This window comes from Misgurnus anguillicaudatus, chromosome 23, assembly GCF_027580225.2.
Source record: "Misgurnus anguillicaudatus chromosome 23, ASM2758022v2, whole genome shotgun sequence".
In the NCBI taxonomy this organism is placed as follows: domain Eukaryota; kingdom Metazoa; phylum Chordata; class Actinopteri; order Cypriniformes; family Cobitidae; genus Misgurnus; species Misgurnus anguillicaudatus.
This window is the reverse complement of record NC_073359.2, coordinates 33,259,083-33,275,025: the sequence shown is the minus strand read 5'-3', so window position 1 is coordinate 33,275,025 and position 15,943 is coordinate 33,259,083. Positions and strand designations below refer to the sequence as shown.

The window sequence follows — 15,943 nt, the reverse complement described above, 5'->3', positions numbered from 1 at the left end:
CTTAAAGGATGTTGGGCCACACAGCTGTATGTGTTTGTATCCTGATAACCCACCTCCAGAGGTAGAGAGATGTTGCTGATGCTGAGATTAGACTCACTGATGTTGAACAATAAACTGTTTCCTTTGTACCAAGAGAGACTCACATCTCTCCCATTCAACACTGAACACAATAATGAACAGTTTGATCTTTCTGATGATGAATTGTTTTCTGGAGAGGCGTTTGTGATGACAGGAAGCGGAAGAGGAGCTGGAATCATAAAAAAATGAACTTTACAATGCATAAGAGGTTTAGTTTTGTCACAAATACAGAAAGAACCCAAACAATACTTTATTGAGATAAAGGCAAAGAACCTAAAACATGATGGGGCAAAATTGGTCCACCTCAGCTAACAGGGCTAGAAAACAAAAGACTACACAGACAGCAAGCACAACTGAAGAAATGAAGACATGGGAATACAAAGGACAAGTAAGTATGGTGGCACAAAATAAAACTTTTGTTTGGATCCTAAGGAATAAATGGGACTAAGTTACACAGATTAAAAGTGTTAGCATTGAAAAATGATAGGTATGTATTAATTCATTTGACTTGAGTCAAGTTGAGGTAAGAACATAGTAGAATATTAAAAACAGTGGTGTTTTCCTTTAAATGCATGAGTGTTTTCTCAATCATTTTTACATATTTGGGTCTTTAGTGACCCGAACGAAATAAACGAAAGACCTTTCAAATACCAAAATATGTGCTCTTTAACATGGCAAAGTACAATGGTAAGCGGGGTAATCCACGTCCAAATGTGCATTAAACTGTATTTCAATGCACTCCGCAGACGTAACATACTTTGCTTCCACATTGTGCATTAAAACCCTCACACATCTAGCAGTGAATCATAAACAAATGCAACCAATTAAACACTCAAGAGCCATGAACTCAGAGACAAACCCAAAGATTGAGTTCAGATCCTGACATTCACAACAAAAACCATATACAAGAACTGATAGTAAGAAGGTGAACACACTGTTTTAGATATTCACCACTTCTCCTTTACTCACCATAGACATTAATGTTGAATACACTGATTTGGTTGTCTGTGCTGGTTTGGGTCACTTTATAAAGTCCAGAGTCTGTGGTTCTGATGTTTGTGATGGTGAGAGATCCACTGTGATCCAGCTTCAGTCTGCCTTTGAATCTCCCATCAGCTCTCTCTTCATATAAACTAATAATATTGTTACCAACATCAATTTCAGCTATGGTCCTTTCTTGAGGTCCAAACTTCCAGGAGATTCCCTCTTTTCTTTGTGTTTCAGTGAGACTGACAGATAAAGTGACAGAATCTCCCTCCATCACTGACCTAGACTCATACCAACCACACCTGGATTTACAAATAGTTTATAATTAGTTAGAAAATAATTACTAAAAATATTACTTAATTTCTTAATTTTATGCATTTAATAACTTAATTTCATACCAATAATCATATGCTGCTAAAAAATCGATTTAAGTAAAATGTTTTTATTAGAGATCGGAATGATTGATTTGTGATCAAAATTAACATTTAAAATAATACAACAGACTGATGAAACTATAAAAATGAAGATATAAAAATACTTGATTACTTACCAGACAGACTCCAGAAACAATGTAAAATCACAACAAACATTTTGTTCAACATCTTGCACAACACAGAAAAAAAACTTAATAGTCTTAATAGTTTTTAAACCTCAGATGAGAGTTTAATAATGAAACGACAGATATGGTCGTATACTGTACGAGGAAATTATGATCTGCAAAGTTCAGCGCATCCAACACCTAGCAAACACGAAGCATGTGTGGCAAAGGTACCTTGCACAATGTTACCCAAAAGAAAAGAAAAAACACAGAAATAAAAAACGAAAATTGTAAATGTGCATTTTTTGACTGTTTATAGTATGCATTATTATGAAACTCTTGGGTTAAATTATTTTAGAGTATTTTTATTCATTTATACATTAAACTGTAAACTCACTTTGCTTTAGCTCTGTGTCACTAAAACTGACATCTGTACACACTTATGTTATAATTAAACATAGGTTACGAAACTACACATATACTATAATATGTTTTTTTATTCTTGACAGTCTCTCAAATAAACAAAAATATAAAAATAAAGCAAGAGAAAGACCCAGACAACACAAATAACTATAAGCAAATGGTTTTGAATGTTTTATTATCATGTTTATGTATAGACTTCAGATAAAAGTCAAAATAAAAGACAAGCACAAACAAGAATCACATTAACACCAAACTTTAGGTACACAGATGGATTGTAGGCAGGACTGCGTCAGTTTACATAGTAGATCTGTAGACTGTCAAAAAATTAGAGGTCGACCGATAGTGGATTTTACAGGTACCGATAACTAGGTTGGTCCATACTTGCCGAAAACCCATTAATCGACCGATAGATTTTAAAATGGAAGTTTAAAATATGCAGCTTAGCCGGCTAAATCATGAATAAAAGTAAGCAGCTGGATATAAACTAATGCAAATGGATGGTTATAATCATGACATTAAACATTTGGGTTGGATTTATCTGTGTATATTTTTGTTTGGGAATTATGCTGGTCTATGCTGGTTTAGCTGGTGGTCACCAGCATACCAGCACCAAAACACAACATATGCTGGTCTTGCTGGTATGCTGTTTTTTTCAGCAGGGCAGTTGTTATGTAAAGTTCCTGTTACCTATATGATTTAAATGCAATATATAAATATTAAGGATTAAGTGCTAGAAATTAATAAGAATGTATTTGTGTTTTAATTCACCAGACTGTATGAACCAAACATTAAGCACAACAGTGGTATGTGCTCCTGACATCTTAAACAAAAAAAGAAAAAACGCTAATAGGAATGGAGAAAGAATGAGGCCATTACTATTTTTTTTTTTTTAAGAAACAGGGCTAGACTGTATTATTCATATATTTTTCTTCTATATTTGTTCTCCACCCTCCCATTCAGTAGTGATGGGAGAAACGAAGCTTTTCAAAGCTTCGAATCAATTGAACCAATTGCTTCACAAATTGATTCAGTTTTTCGAAGTGTTCGAAACACCATATACGCTGGCGACACCTGCTGGTCAAAATAATGTAAAAGCAGCAAGATCTGTCCATACATTTTACACCTAAATAATAGCAAGATTTTTATTAAAATATGTTTTAAAAATCATTTAACTTAATTAGGTCATAATTAAAAGTTTATTATGTGTTTTTAGTTTTATTTAGAGCAAACAGATCATTACAAATAACTCCCCTTTTAATTATGCACATTTTTGTCATTAAATCTGTCTATTAACAAAAAGTTGACAAAAATGGTAGTGTTACTAGTCAGAAGGATGAATGTTTTATGAACTTGCATAATAAAACTGACCCGAGTTCTCCCAACCATGTTAGACAATGGTCATGTGATCAACTCCCCCTAGTGGTGAACCATCGTATTTTCGAAACAGTTATGACGTAATGAAGCATCGTTTGTTAAAATCACGTGACTTTGGCCAGTTTGAAAAAAGCTCCGAATCAATGATCGAAACAAAAGATTCGTAAATGTTTCGAAGCGACCATCACTACCGTTCAGTTGGGTGGCGGTAGTGCGCCAGAAGTTGGTTTCACAATCGCCATAAAATATCAGAAGAAGAAGAATAATACCAAAAACTGAAAATACTTTAAAACTGAGGCTAATACCAAAACAGTCACGTTGCTATTTTCGGAATCTATGAAAACCTGACATTTATTTTCTTAAGTCGTTTTTCCTATTCGCCTAGTACTTGATTTATATCAAGCATATATGTTAGTAGTGTTAGCAGATTTGTGCTAAAAGACGCTGTCGGTCAGTATGGGTGCGGCTAACCAACAAACCGAAAAGATTTAGACGTATAAGTTAACCATGCTTATAACTTGATAGTTGTAATTGAAGTGAACAACAGTATGAAGGGCATTGTCACATTCATTGTTTTATCACTCGTGTGCGGTAAGTGTTTGATTTTTAACTTAAGCTAACATTTTACACTAACGGAAATATTTGGGAGGGGGACATTGATCCATAACATACAATATATAAACACATTCCTTCAGGATTGATTACAGTATGTGTACAGTAACATTAGTTTCCTGAAGTGATGGATTGTAGGCTTTCCCATCATAAATACTGACTTGTAATATTTAGGTAAAATATCAAATGATTATATATCGTTACCGTTTTATCCTTAACATTATGTTTGGATTTATTTTGTTGTGAAGTGAATGAAAATGTTGACAACACAATATCCAGACAAGCAGAAATAATCTTTATTGTTTTCTATGTAACAATGCATGAAAGTGTAAACTGTTATTGACAGATCATTATAATGAATCTCTTATGATTGATCATTGCTAAATAAATACATAGCACATCCTTTGTAGTATATGACAGAAAGACTGTTTGTTTTCAGACCATAACAAATCAGATCATGTTTATTAGACTCAATATTCTCAGTTAGATCTTTGACATTACTAGCAGTCTGATAGATTTAATCTCTGAATTATTGTCTCTGTTTGTGTCTGCAGGTGTGATTGGATATAGAGATGAAGTGACGTCAGTGTCAGTGTATGAGGGTGAATCTGTTGCTCTACACACTGATATTACTGAAATACAGAAAACTGACAAGATATATTGGAGATTTAGAGACAAAGACAAAACTATTCTTCTAGTTCAGATGATTGACTATAAGGTCATATATTTACCTTTTAATGATGAGAGATTTAAAGACAGACTGCAGATATCAGACACTTTAACTGGAGATCTCACCATCAAGAACATCAGAATCAAACACACTGGAGTCTATGACGCAGAGATCAACACTGGCACTGGAACAACATACAAGACATTTAATGTTACTGTCACAGGTATGAGAAGCTTTTCTGGAATAATTAAGATTTTGTGAAGTTTGCTTGTAAAATGAAAAAACTTAGTTAAAGATGCAAAGTCCATTTATCAAATTTTAGATACAGTTGTGTGAAAGTGTTGGCATCCTTCCTGATTTTTTATTTTTAAATTGTGACAAACTTGCACAAAATAAAAATCAAATAGGGGGCTACACTTTTTCACACCACTGTATGTATGTTATGAAACAAACATCTCAACTATCATCAATGCTTTATGTTCACATTAAAGATCTCCCCTGATAAGCCCCCTGATTTAGGTGTGTTAGTGTGTCTTTACATTACATATATTACAGTTTAACCCTTTGATAGTACATGCCTTTAGCAAGTTCACATATATGAGCAGGGAACCCTATCATGATTTTACAGTCAGTTTAGAGATCCCTGTAATGTCTAAAGTTATGATCTCAGTTGCCTTTTTTCTGTAAACATTAAGGGGCGGTTTCCCGGACCAGGATTATCTTAATCCAGGACTAGGCCTTAGTTTAATTAGGAAATATAACTAGTTTTAACAAACATGCCTTACTAAAAACATTGCCTGTGTGCATTTTGAGGTAAAACAAAGGGCACTGATGTATTTTAAAATATGTAAGTGCAAGTTGTTTTCAGTTTGGAGAGCTCTTAAAAGTGTTTAAGTCTAGGACTAGTCTAATCCATGTCCGGGAAACCGCCCCTTAGGGTGTAGTGTCTTAGTCAGGGTTTAGATTAATCTAGGACTAGGATTCAGTTATTTTAGGACAGTAGTTTTTACAAACGTACCTTACAAAAACAATACTGTTGTGCATCTTGACACAAAACAATGGTATTGTTATATGTTAAGATATGTTAGTACAAAGTGTTTATAAATTCAGGCAAATCAAACGTGCATTTTAGTCTGGGACTAGTGAATCCTCCCCTTTGGGTCGGTTTCCCAGACAGGGATTAGACTAGTCCTAAACTAAAATAAATATAAGAGATAACTAAAAAATGTTTAGAGAAAACTAAAAACAATTTGCACTGACATATCTTTGAATACATCAGTACCCTTTGTTTTGCCTCAAAATGCACACAGGTAATGTTTTACATGTTTCAAGTAAGGCATGTTTGTTAAAACTAGTTATATTTCCTAATTAATCTAAGGCCTAGTCGTGGCTTAAACTAATCCCTGTCTGGGAACCACCCCATTTTGTAATAAAACCTATTCTGAAGGTGAATATACAGTAATTGTTCATGTTTTATTATTCTGTATATATTTTTTATATTTTGTAATGCTGATAAAAACAAGAAATGTTGGCACACCAGAGCTCCAAAAATAGAAAATTATTTTGACTCTATTTTTGCAATCTTTGTATTGTTTAAATGTTTTTACTTGACACTCAAGTGCTATCATGTAGCTTAACATTATTACTATTGGCATTATTGTATAAATATAGAAAATCTCTGTTTGTGTTTTTTTTTTTAGAATCTCCTCGTGTTCTTACTACAGGTGAAGTGAAGTCATTGTCAGTGACGGACGGAGATTCTGTTACTCTAAAAACTGATCTTACTAACATACAGAAAGATGCGTTCATACTGTGGAGATTTGGAGATGAAAGTGTTTTAATAGCTAAATGTGATAAGGAGAACAATGATATCTCATATAGTAATGATGAGAGATTCAGAGACAGACTGATGCTGAATGATCAAACTGGAAATCTCATCATCACAAACTTCATAAACTCAAACGCTGGAGTTTATAAACTGAAGATCAGCAGCAACAAACAGACCATAGACAAGACATTCAGTGTTTCTGTTAGCGGTGAGTATATCAAATTTCCCAAAATTACAAGTAATTCCTTCAGAAATACAGTTAATATCAGCAGTGTGTAAATAATTCAGATTATATAATAAGAACATATGAGGAGTTTAGATGCAAAATCCTCAAAGTGCATCTGACATGTTTTCATAATAATGCTCTGAGCATGCCTTATGTTTAGTTTCAGTAATTTCACTTTAATGGCAATGAAAAGGTTATAAGTTAGTCATTGAAATGTATTATTTTTACAAATGTCTCTTGAATCATTTTATCTGTTGAATTTAACATTTGAATCTGTCTTTCCATGCAAAACCATCTAAGAGAATGCAAACTTTTTTTGGCAAAAACTATGATATAACATAAAAATGTGTCATCTTGAGCATCTCTCTTTTAGGTTCATGTATGGCTTTAGGTGTTATAGCAGGATTATGTGTTTTCCTTCTTCTGGTTTTTGCTGCTGTGATTGCTGCTGGTGTCATTTTGCATCGCCGCAAGATCTCTGAACTAAAGAAACAAATAGGTGAGTTTAATCTTCAGCAGATGAAGAATAAGCTAATGATATATCTTTGTTGCACTAAAGTAATTTAAAAATATATTTTTGTTTTCATAGTCATGTTAACTGTTTGTTTCCTTTTAACACTTGCTGCCTTTGTACAAAGGAAAAACATTAAGTAAGGGATAATGTAGAGTCAGCCGGTAGTTATCGGGAAATAAGCCCCGACAGTGTGATCAGGACCCGACGCGACCCGCTTATTACACGGCTACTTGTCACATAAGAAAAAAACTGGACATGAATATGAATTTGAAAAATTTTATTGGCATATTTGTTTTAAATTAACATGTTTATCCTTCCGCGAAACTTTGCACAGATGCATAAAATGATCGTAATACCTTATTAAGATCCTCTGCTTCATACTTGTCTGTCTCCATTTTTTCTCTTTTAGCCACTTTGAGAAGTTTTAATGCCCATTCTGTATTTTTTTGTGTGTTGGCTTCGTAGCTGTCATGATCTATTTTGTCAAGTTCAGTCTCAGTAAGCTGTCTGTGTCTTGTCGTGGTTGTTCAGTGTTTGTCACAAGATGGCGCCAAACAAACAGTAATCTTTATTGGCGCGGAGCGATCTTACTCGTAAAAGTAGTGCCGGCTATGCGTTATTATTTTGGAGCGGTTATTATTCGAAAAGAACGAACCTGCAAATGTCTCAACTGACCAATCAGAATCAAGCATTCCAGAGAGCCGTGTAATAAACACAAATAAACAGTGGTCAGGAGTGTTCACTGATATGCTCACACAAAAATCGCTGCAAAAGAAGCTTCCCAACAGGTGATTTAGCATTCGTTGTTAACTTGTGGACCTATTTTTCCAAACGCCTCACACCCGTACATTCTTCGGCTTAGAGCTTGAATAATAGACACTCCAGCCCAGTTGGTGGCGATAATCCACCTTTGCCAATTGTAAGAATACAAACAAAGTTCCCGGCGAGGAGTAATACCGTACCTCACAGCACAACTAATACAAGTCAATGGAGTTGGCAAAAACTACGATAAAACAGCTGTTGGAATGCGTATTTTGCAGCGATTTTTGTGTGAGCATATCAGTGAACACCCCTGACCACTCGGTGAGTTTCACGTCTTTGTAAACGAAAGTTTAATGCATTTTATGAAGGATTGTTCAAGTGCACCATTAAACCCATTGTAGAGGGGGGAGATGAAACAACAAACATCCCAAAATTCTCGGACCAGCATCATATGTCCAAATCTCAGTCAAAACTGTTCTATTTCATCATAAACAATCTGAAAACAGGGCTTTAAGTGTAAAATACCCAACTTGTCCTTTAATTTCCTCTCCTCGCATCTTGTTCACGTCGGAGATGCGGGTTAGCTTTAAACCCAATTCCAGTCAGATTTATACTTTTTTATACTTTGTATGGATTCACCAGAAAACACAAAATTTCAACTTGAATAATGCTCTTTTCGCCTGTCACTGTCCGCAATTGCGATCAGTTAAAATGACATTAGCATTCATTTTTATGCAAACAAACACACATGTAAACACTATGGAAATATATCGCCACTGGGATTACAACAACAAAACAATGTACTAGTCGTTTGCTGCAGAAACTCCAAGAAAACATTCCCTGAGCATGAATAGAATTCAAGCCGAGTACATTACAAAGACTCGATAGTAAGGTGCCGCTCTTACCGTAGCAACAGGAAAGAAGTGGACTCCATCCACAGCGTGCACCAGGCCATAGCCACTTTCCATCGTTGTGATGTAGCACTGCATATTTTTTTTGCGATTTTCTCTTAAACTGAAACCGAGAAAGTAGTAGAGTTTCTCTTTCCTTTTGTTTTTAACTAGTGGTCGACCGAAAAACTGTGCATGCGTGTGTGTGTGACCATCTGCTCTGGTGGCATCTGAATATTTATATTGATTTCACATTATATTTCAACTAATCCAACCACTTTCGCTTTGACAAATAGTGCCAGCATTGTAGATGCCAAAGCACTTAGTCTTTTTGGGGTTTTCCAAAGAAGAGTTCAATTTTCTCTTGGACGACAAAACAATTGAAGTAAATGTGTGGGAAGCATTGTGAAGATATGACAAAAGTGCATAAAACTTTTCTAAATGTTTGATGTAAGTGTGTGATTATTGTTTTAACAGCCAAAACTACTGAAAACAATCCCACCCAGCAGATCCCGGGTAAGATTCTGTACACCCGCCAACCTATGAATGACTTTTATTAGTTAGATTTATGTTAACTGTATTTATATCAAGCATTATTACATTGTTGTGTATTGCAGACTTAATGTTTGTTTAAAAAAACAATGCTTGTGGATCAGGACTGGACAAGCAGCAGTCAGGTAACAAATCACAATTGAACTGAAACATAATGATCCAGGCCGATACTGTATGAGGGGCTTGACATTAACACCCGCCAAATGCAGATAGATCTCAGCTGTGGCGTGTAAGACAGCCAATCCCACTAGCCACTTTGTGTTGGGTTGAATATAATATTTAAATTGTAGTTTTCTTAAAGGTCACTTGAAATAATAATTCAATACGCAATATAGGGGTTATTGAGAGCTCAAGCACTGATGGATTTGCAAAACCACTAGCCACTGTGGCTGGTAAGCTAAAATAATGTCAACCCCTGACATATAGTATTAAAAAACTGTATTAAATATCAAATTATGTGACCCTGTCTGTGAAATTCAGGGTAAAGTCTAAACATTTGATTTCACATTGATCTTACTCAGTCAATATTAAAAATATCAAGGTTAAATTTTTACAGAATGATCTTTACATTGTGTAGGAGGAGTTCGTGTTGACAACAGTAAATCACAAAAAAATGACTTTAGCTGAGTTTTCACAGCCTGGATCATTTGGAAGATGCATACATTAATAAATATCTCTCTGTCTTTCTCTCTTTTATTTTATCTGTGTTTTCTGACAGTTTCAGCAGGTGTCAATGGAAATGAAGCAGGGATGGTTGAGATGCCTTTGATAGATGCTCAACAACATCAACATCTATAGTAACAAATGTGTTCTCATGGTTTAAAAACACATTATTTCCTCGTACATTATTGTTGCTCATCTATGCCCTGGCTCTCTGAAACGCATTGATTTGGTACAAAGCTCATCGTTCTGAAAGACGCTCTGATTGGCCAGCTATCCAGTGTGCGATGATTGGCCGAATACCTCGATCATCAGGCGGAAATGTGACGCTCCTTAGCATATTTGGAAGATCAGCTCCCAACAGGAGATAATGTCGTCTTTACTACCTTATCAAGACGAGCACTGATCTGATCCAGAAAATGCAAATCGATGAACTTTGCAAACGCGGAGAAGATATTTCAGTTGGAGACGATAACTCGTCACAAACTTTGGGATTTGTAACTTTGTATATCATTAACATGCACCAACACACCAAAAGAAATGTAAAATCATGAAACGGAAATTAGGTGCTCTTTAAGATCACAGGATATTTTCGCTTTACATGTGTACAGATTACTGCAAAATGAAATTTTTGCATATATTTAATTATACATGGTTTATGTTACTAGTAAGTTGCTAACATTTCATATTTATATTCTTAAATTACAAATCAGAATTTAATAATTCTAATGGTTTGTATATTTTGTGTATATCTTTGTGCATTTTGCTTTTGCATAGGAGGTTTGGTTTTGCGGCCTTCCTTTGTTAACATACAGTAAGTGCCACATCAGTATGACATAGTGATGCCTGTTTGGTTTTTATTTTAGTCTTTGGGCCAGATTTACTAAATGGGGCAAATTAGCATGAGAGCGCCATTCCAAACAAGTGCAGATGGGAGTGGAAAATCTGCGTGTAATTTAATAAAAAGGTAAAAATTAAAGGGGACATTTGGCACAATATAAGTGCTATAATTGGGTACCCTGTGCTTCTATTAACTTAGAAAATGTGAAAAAGATCAACCCAGTAACTTAGTTTTGTAAACCATTCTTTGCAAGCACTGGCTCCCCTTGTGATGTCAAAATGGGTTCTTATTACAATAATACCACCCCTTAATTGTTTTTCTGGCATTTTAAATAAATTAATATGTGTGGAAAAAGGCCTGTTCCTTTTACCATATTGTGCTCTTTGATCTCTGCGATACCTCCTCCTAGCAGCAACAATTGTCGACATTTTGAGCGCATAATGATTTAAGATATGCTTTTTTTTGCTTTAAATAGTGGCGTTCATATTCTACCAGTAATTTCACAAGTGTAAATCTTAGTAAATTGCATTGTGTGAAATTTTGTGTCCATAAATTTTATGTCTGAAAGGGAAAATCCTAGAAATGCATGAGATCAGTCGAAAAAATAGGCCACACATTTACAGCTCTAATTATCCATTGTGCGTCTTTAGTAAATCCCTACAATCGTTATTTAATGCAAAGTAATGGTTGGTGTTGACGCAAGCTGTGAGTAAATCTGGCCCTATATTATTTAGCAGAATATTTAAAATATCTACTGTATGCTTAAATATTTTTGTTACTGACATAATTTGCACTTGACTAGAAAGTCCACCTTATTCCGCTTACTAAAAAAAAAACATAGAAATGTGCTAGATTTGTACTCAAGTAGGAAATGTTGTACTTGATTCATCTTCTGCTTTGTATGAATCTTATTTTTAGCTTTTTTTTTTCTTTTAATCCCAATCTGTGGTTATTTGAATCTCAGATTGTTAAATGATAACTTCAGTTTTTGCTATTAGTCTGATTTGAACACATTTGAGCTTTTTCAGCTTGAACAAATATGCATACAATGTATGTCATTATTATTATTATTAATAAATTGAAAAATGTTACCTAAAATGTATTTTTACATCTTTTCCATAAACACTTGACAGGAATATTTTCATGACTCTGACTATTAAATCAACCCAACATGTTCTCCCCTTTTCTCTATGAACTTTTAAAATTTTGTAAGTTCTAGTGGGGAAAATAACTGATTTTGTAAGTTTGCCCACTTAAAACAAATATAAATGTTTATAATTTTATGGTTTATTTTAACTGATCCACTGGGACACATCTTCAGTGATGTTTCTAAGGTCATTGGACATTTCAAGTCTTTCAACGTCATACACCCTCACCCAGGTGACTCAGAAGCACAGGCCCACAGATCACTCCTCTTATGCATTCTGGATGGCCTTTCTACCGTGTCCATAGCAGAATTAATGGCCTTTCACTTCACAACCCCAGTGATGCCAAGCTGCGTGTAGATCGACAAATTGACCGACCATCAAAGCCTTTGCATCCAACTTTAATGGGTTCACAACATGCTCTTCAGCCAGCCCTTCTGCAGTCCTCAACCAGCTTCTGATACTTGGACCACTTTTGTTTGTTCACCCATTCGATGTGGTCCTCCCAGGGAACCGTGTGTTTAAAGCCACCTGTATCATACAAATACTCCATGCAAGATCTCAACTCATGGTGTACGGATGATTATTATGAGAAAGTTGAGGGGTCAGCCCAATACCAAAATTGAGCTCTTTGGCATCAACTCGACTCGCTTTGTTTGAGGGAAGAGAAATGCTGACTATGGCACCAAGAACACCATCACTAGTCAAGCACAGAGGTGTCAAATATTAGATGAGAACCTCCTTTCCTCAGCCAGAACACTGAAGATGGGTTATAAATGGGTCTTCCAGCAATTCACTCATTACAATGACAGTTTGTATTTTACCGACAATTTTTACATTTGTGTCTGTAGATAAGGTGAAGTTTCTCAATCACTCCTGCAGGCGGTGTTAGTGCTGCTTCACTAAATGACATTAATAATAATGAACATAAATATATGGAATTGGAGTTTATACGAATTAAAGTTAATAGATATATGGTATGGTGTAGGGTTTTAATGAAAATGTATAAATAATTAAGGATTAAGTGCTAGAATTTAATAATAGTTAATTTATGTTTTAATACACCAGTAATCAAACATAACCAATCAGTAATGTGCTCCTGACATCTAAAGAAAAAGAGGAAGCTAATAAACCTTCAGAACAATGGAGGTAGAATGGAGCCATTATAAAGTTTATTAAAGAAATTAGGCAGTTTCGTTTTTCCTTGTATGTGCTCTACCCTCCAGTTCAGTGGGTGGCGGTAGTGCACCGGAAGTTGGTTTAACAACCGCCGTATAATATCAGAAAAAGAAACTGAAAGCAAACGAAACCAATACCAAAGCACCCTGAAGTGATTTTTAAATTTTTCTTTAAAGTTGTTTTCTTATAGTACTTGATTTATATCAAAAATATAACTGTTATGTACGCTTTCATCGGATTCTTCTCTTCCAACTGCCACTTCGTCTGTGTGACGTGAGAATCTATGTTGCCTAGTAACGAATGTGCTTGCAGCAGGATCACGAAATTTACCCAGAAACAACAAATTCTGATTTCTGATTGGCTGGTAGGTGACAATTATATCAGGATGTCTAGTGTGACCGTGTCCGCGGCTCGACAGATATGAACTCGGCAGAGAACTTCTCTCCTGTGCCTCGTTCATTAATTGTATAGAGTGGGAAAAGTTTTCTTATTTTTTCAGCGTGAGAAATACAAGGTGTGGCGTGTGAGCGTGTGAACTGACTGAAATGCGTGAGTCTCACGGTGAATGCGTGAGACTTGAGAGCCCTGTGTTAGTACTAGTAGTGTTAGCAGATTTGTGTTAACAGCACTGATTTATGTAAATGACTGGATTTCGAATGACGTCACGATTGTGAAGCAACCACGCGGCCATATTTGTATGCCCAAACATTCTATTAAATGAATCAGATTTTATCAGATTTTAATGATAAAATGTATGGCTGTGTCTCGTTTCACAGGTTGCGTCCTCTAGAGGTCGCATTTTAAGGCATACGTCCTGGATCTTATTTCAGGAATGTAAGTACTGATAAATTTGGTTCTTCTTAATATCCTCATCCTTCCCTGCTGAAAAAAAACAGCATCAAACCAGCATGGGAATTATGCTGGTTTAGCTGGTGTTCACTAGCAAACCAGCACCAAAACACAACATATGCTGGTCTTGCTGGTATGCTGTTTTTTTTTCAGCAGGGTTTGCCTCTGTAACAGATATCTGTTGTGCATTTGCCCAAACTCCTCAAGCATTACCCCAAATAAAACAAGAAAGCACATTTTTGTGTGAAATTTCTTTTCAAATTTATAAAAAAAAACTAACTTATTAATTTACACCCTACTGAGGAGTCCAGCTGAGACCAGCATAAGCTGGTAGTTGGTTTAAGGTGGCACTAGCTGGTTTACGCTGGTCCTCTCAGCCTGACAAAGCTGGTCATGCTGGTGGCCCTGCTGAAAAAAACAATAAAACCATTACAGAAAATTCCATTAAAATACCATTAGCTTTTACCATTAAAACCACTACACTTTAGTGTGTTTTGGGCCATATTCCATTAGAACCAATACATAGAACCAATACCATTAGAGACCAACAAAGACCAATAAACTGTAGTGTGTTTTGGGCCATATTCCAATGGAACCAATAAAATTCCCAATAAAACCAATAGAATTTCTGTGATGTGTCTATTGTTTTTTTTAGCAGTGGGATCAGCTGGTCTTCCAGACTCACCAGCTAAGTCCAGCTAGACCATCTTAAAAAGTGAACAAACACAGCTAGAACAGCTTGCTACACCAGCTTCCTACGCCAGCTATAACCAAGCTGGAAGACCAGCTAAAACCAGCTCACCAGCTGATGCTGGTCTTAGCTGGATTTTTCAGTAGGGCAGCACAACGACGCTGCAGTGAACGTTTGGCATAGCGACATGATACTTTCTGTTTCCTTTCCTGCCCGTGTGTCCTATGAAGGACATATTGTTTAAATCTGGTTAAGGATTCTCTGTAAACCACATCCTTCAGAGGATTCGTGAGGATACAACCTTCACAATTAAAAGAAATGAGATGTTTAATAGTGATGAGTGTATCTTCATGTTTAAACACTAGGGGTGGTTTCCCGGACAGGGATTAGTTTAAACCAGGACTAGGCCTTATTTTAATTAGGAAATATAACTAGTTTTAACAAACATGCCTTACTAAAATCATTACTTGTGTGCATTTTGAGGCAAAACAAAGGACACTGATGTATTTTAAGATAATTATGTCAGTGCAAGTTGTTTGCAGTTTGGAAAGCTCTTACATTTATTTTAATCTAGGACTAGTCTAATCCCTGTCCGGGAAATCACCCCTAGATGGTGCTGCAGCATAATCTGCATTAGGACACACAGATGAACTGATTACTAATCAAATCTTTTTAAAAAATCAATATATTTTAGTCTTCTGATATATAAACATGAAGATATGTATGGAAATAAAGAGATTTATAAGACTGATCATTTAAACGTTACTTTTGATGAGCACAACCATCCAACTCGTTTGAACTGTAAACTTGAACTGAAAAAATAAAGATGAATGAGATGAAGGAAGTGACATCACACATGTTGTTTATCTATATCACTTGATTCATATAAGAGCTGTAAGTGTGATTAGCTGAAAGGTTAAAGACTAAATATTCATCTGAACACACAACAGTTTCTATGTTATGGAGCTTAGCATCATCAATATGAAGTCTATTAGCACTGACACTCAGCATTATGGGATTAAAGGGATGTATTAAATATATGTCATAGTGAAAAAATCAGAGAATTGGCTGTGATCTTATTTGACCAGGCTCAGAAAACCATCACCTAATAACCCAAAACACCT

The 15,943-nt window shown here is 35.5% G+C and overlaps 2 protein-coding genes and 1 long non-coding RNA gene across 4 annotated transcripts in view; 2 read left to right on the top strand and 1 right to left on the bottom strand.

Moving 5' to 3' along the window:
• Positions 1-1,349, bottom strand: part of LOC141359324 (uncharacterized) — a 564,790-nt gene extending 563,441 nt beyond the window's left edge. Inside the window, exon 1 of the mRNA XM_073861604.1 lies at positions 1,048-1,349. Within this exon, the coding sequence (XP_073717705.1) occupies positions 1,048-1,339 (292 nt within the window). The 5' untranslated portion in view covers positions 1,340-1,349. The remainder of the gene's footprint in view (positions 1-1,047) is intronic.
• Positions 1-15,943, top strand: part of LOC141359320 (uncharacterized) — a 256,996-nt gene that overhangs the window by 202,221 nt on the left and 38,832 nt on the right. For both annotated transcript variants that reach the window (XM_073861589.1, XM_073861588.1), the window contains exon 3: positions 6,383-6,718. In XM_073861589.1, coding sequence (XP_073717690.1) covers positions 6,383-6,718 — 336 coding nt within the window. The remainder of the gene's footprint in view (positions 1-6,382; positions 6,719-15,943) is intronic.
• On the top strand, positions 3,651-4,858 carry LOC141359328 (uncharacterized). The gene is made up of 2 exons (XR_012365744.1): positions 3,651-3,991; positions 4,567-4,858. It is a non-coding gene; the product is annotated as an uncharacterized lncRNA (long non-coding RNA).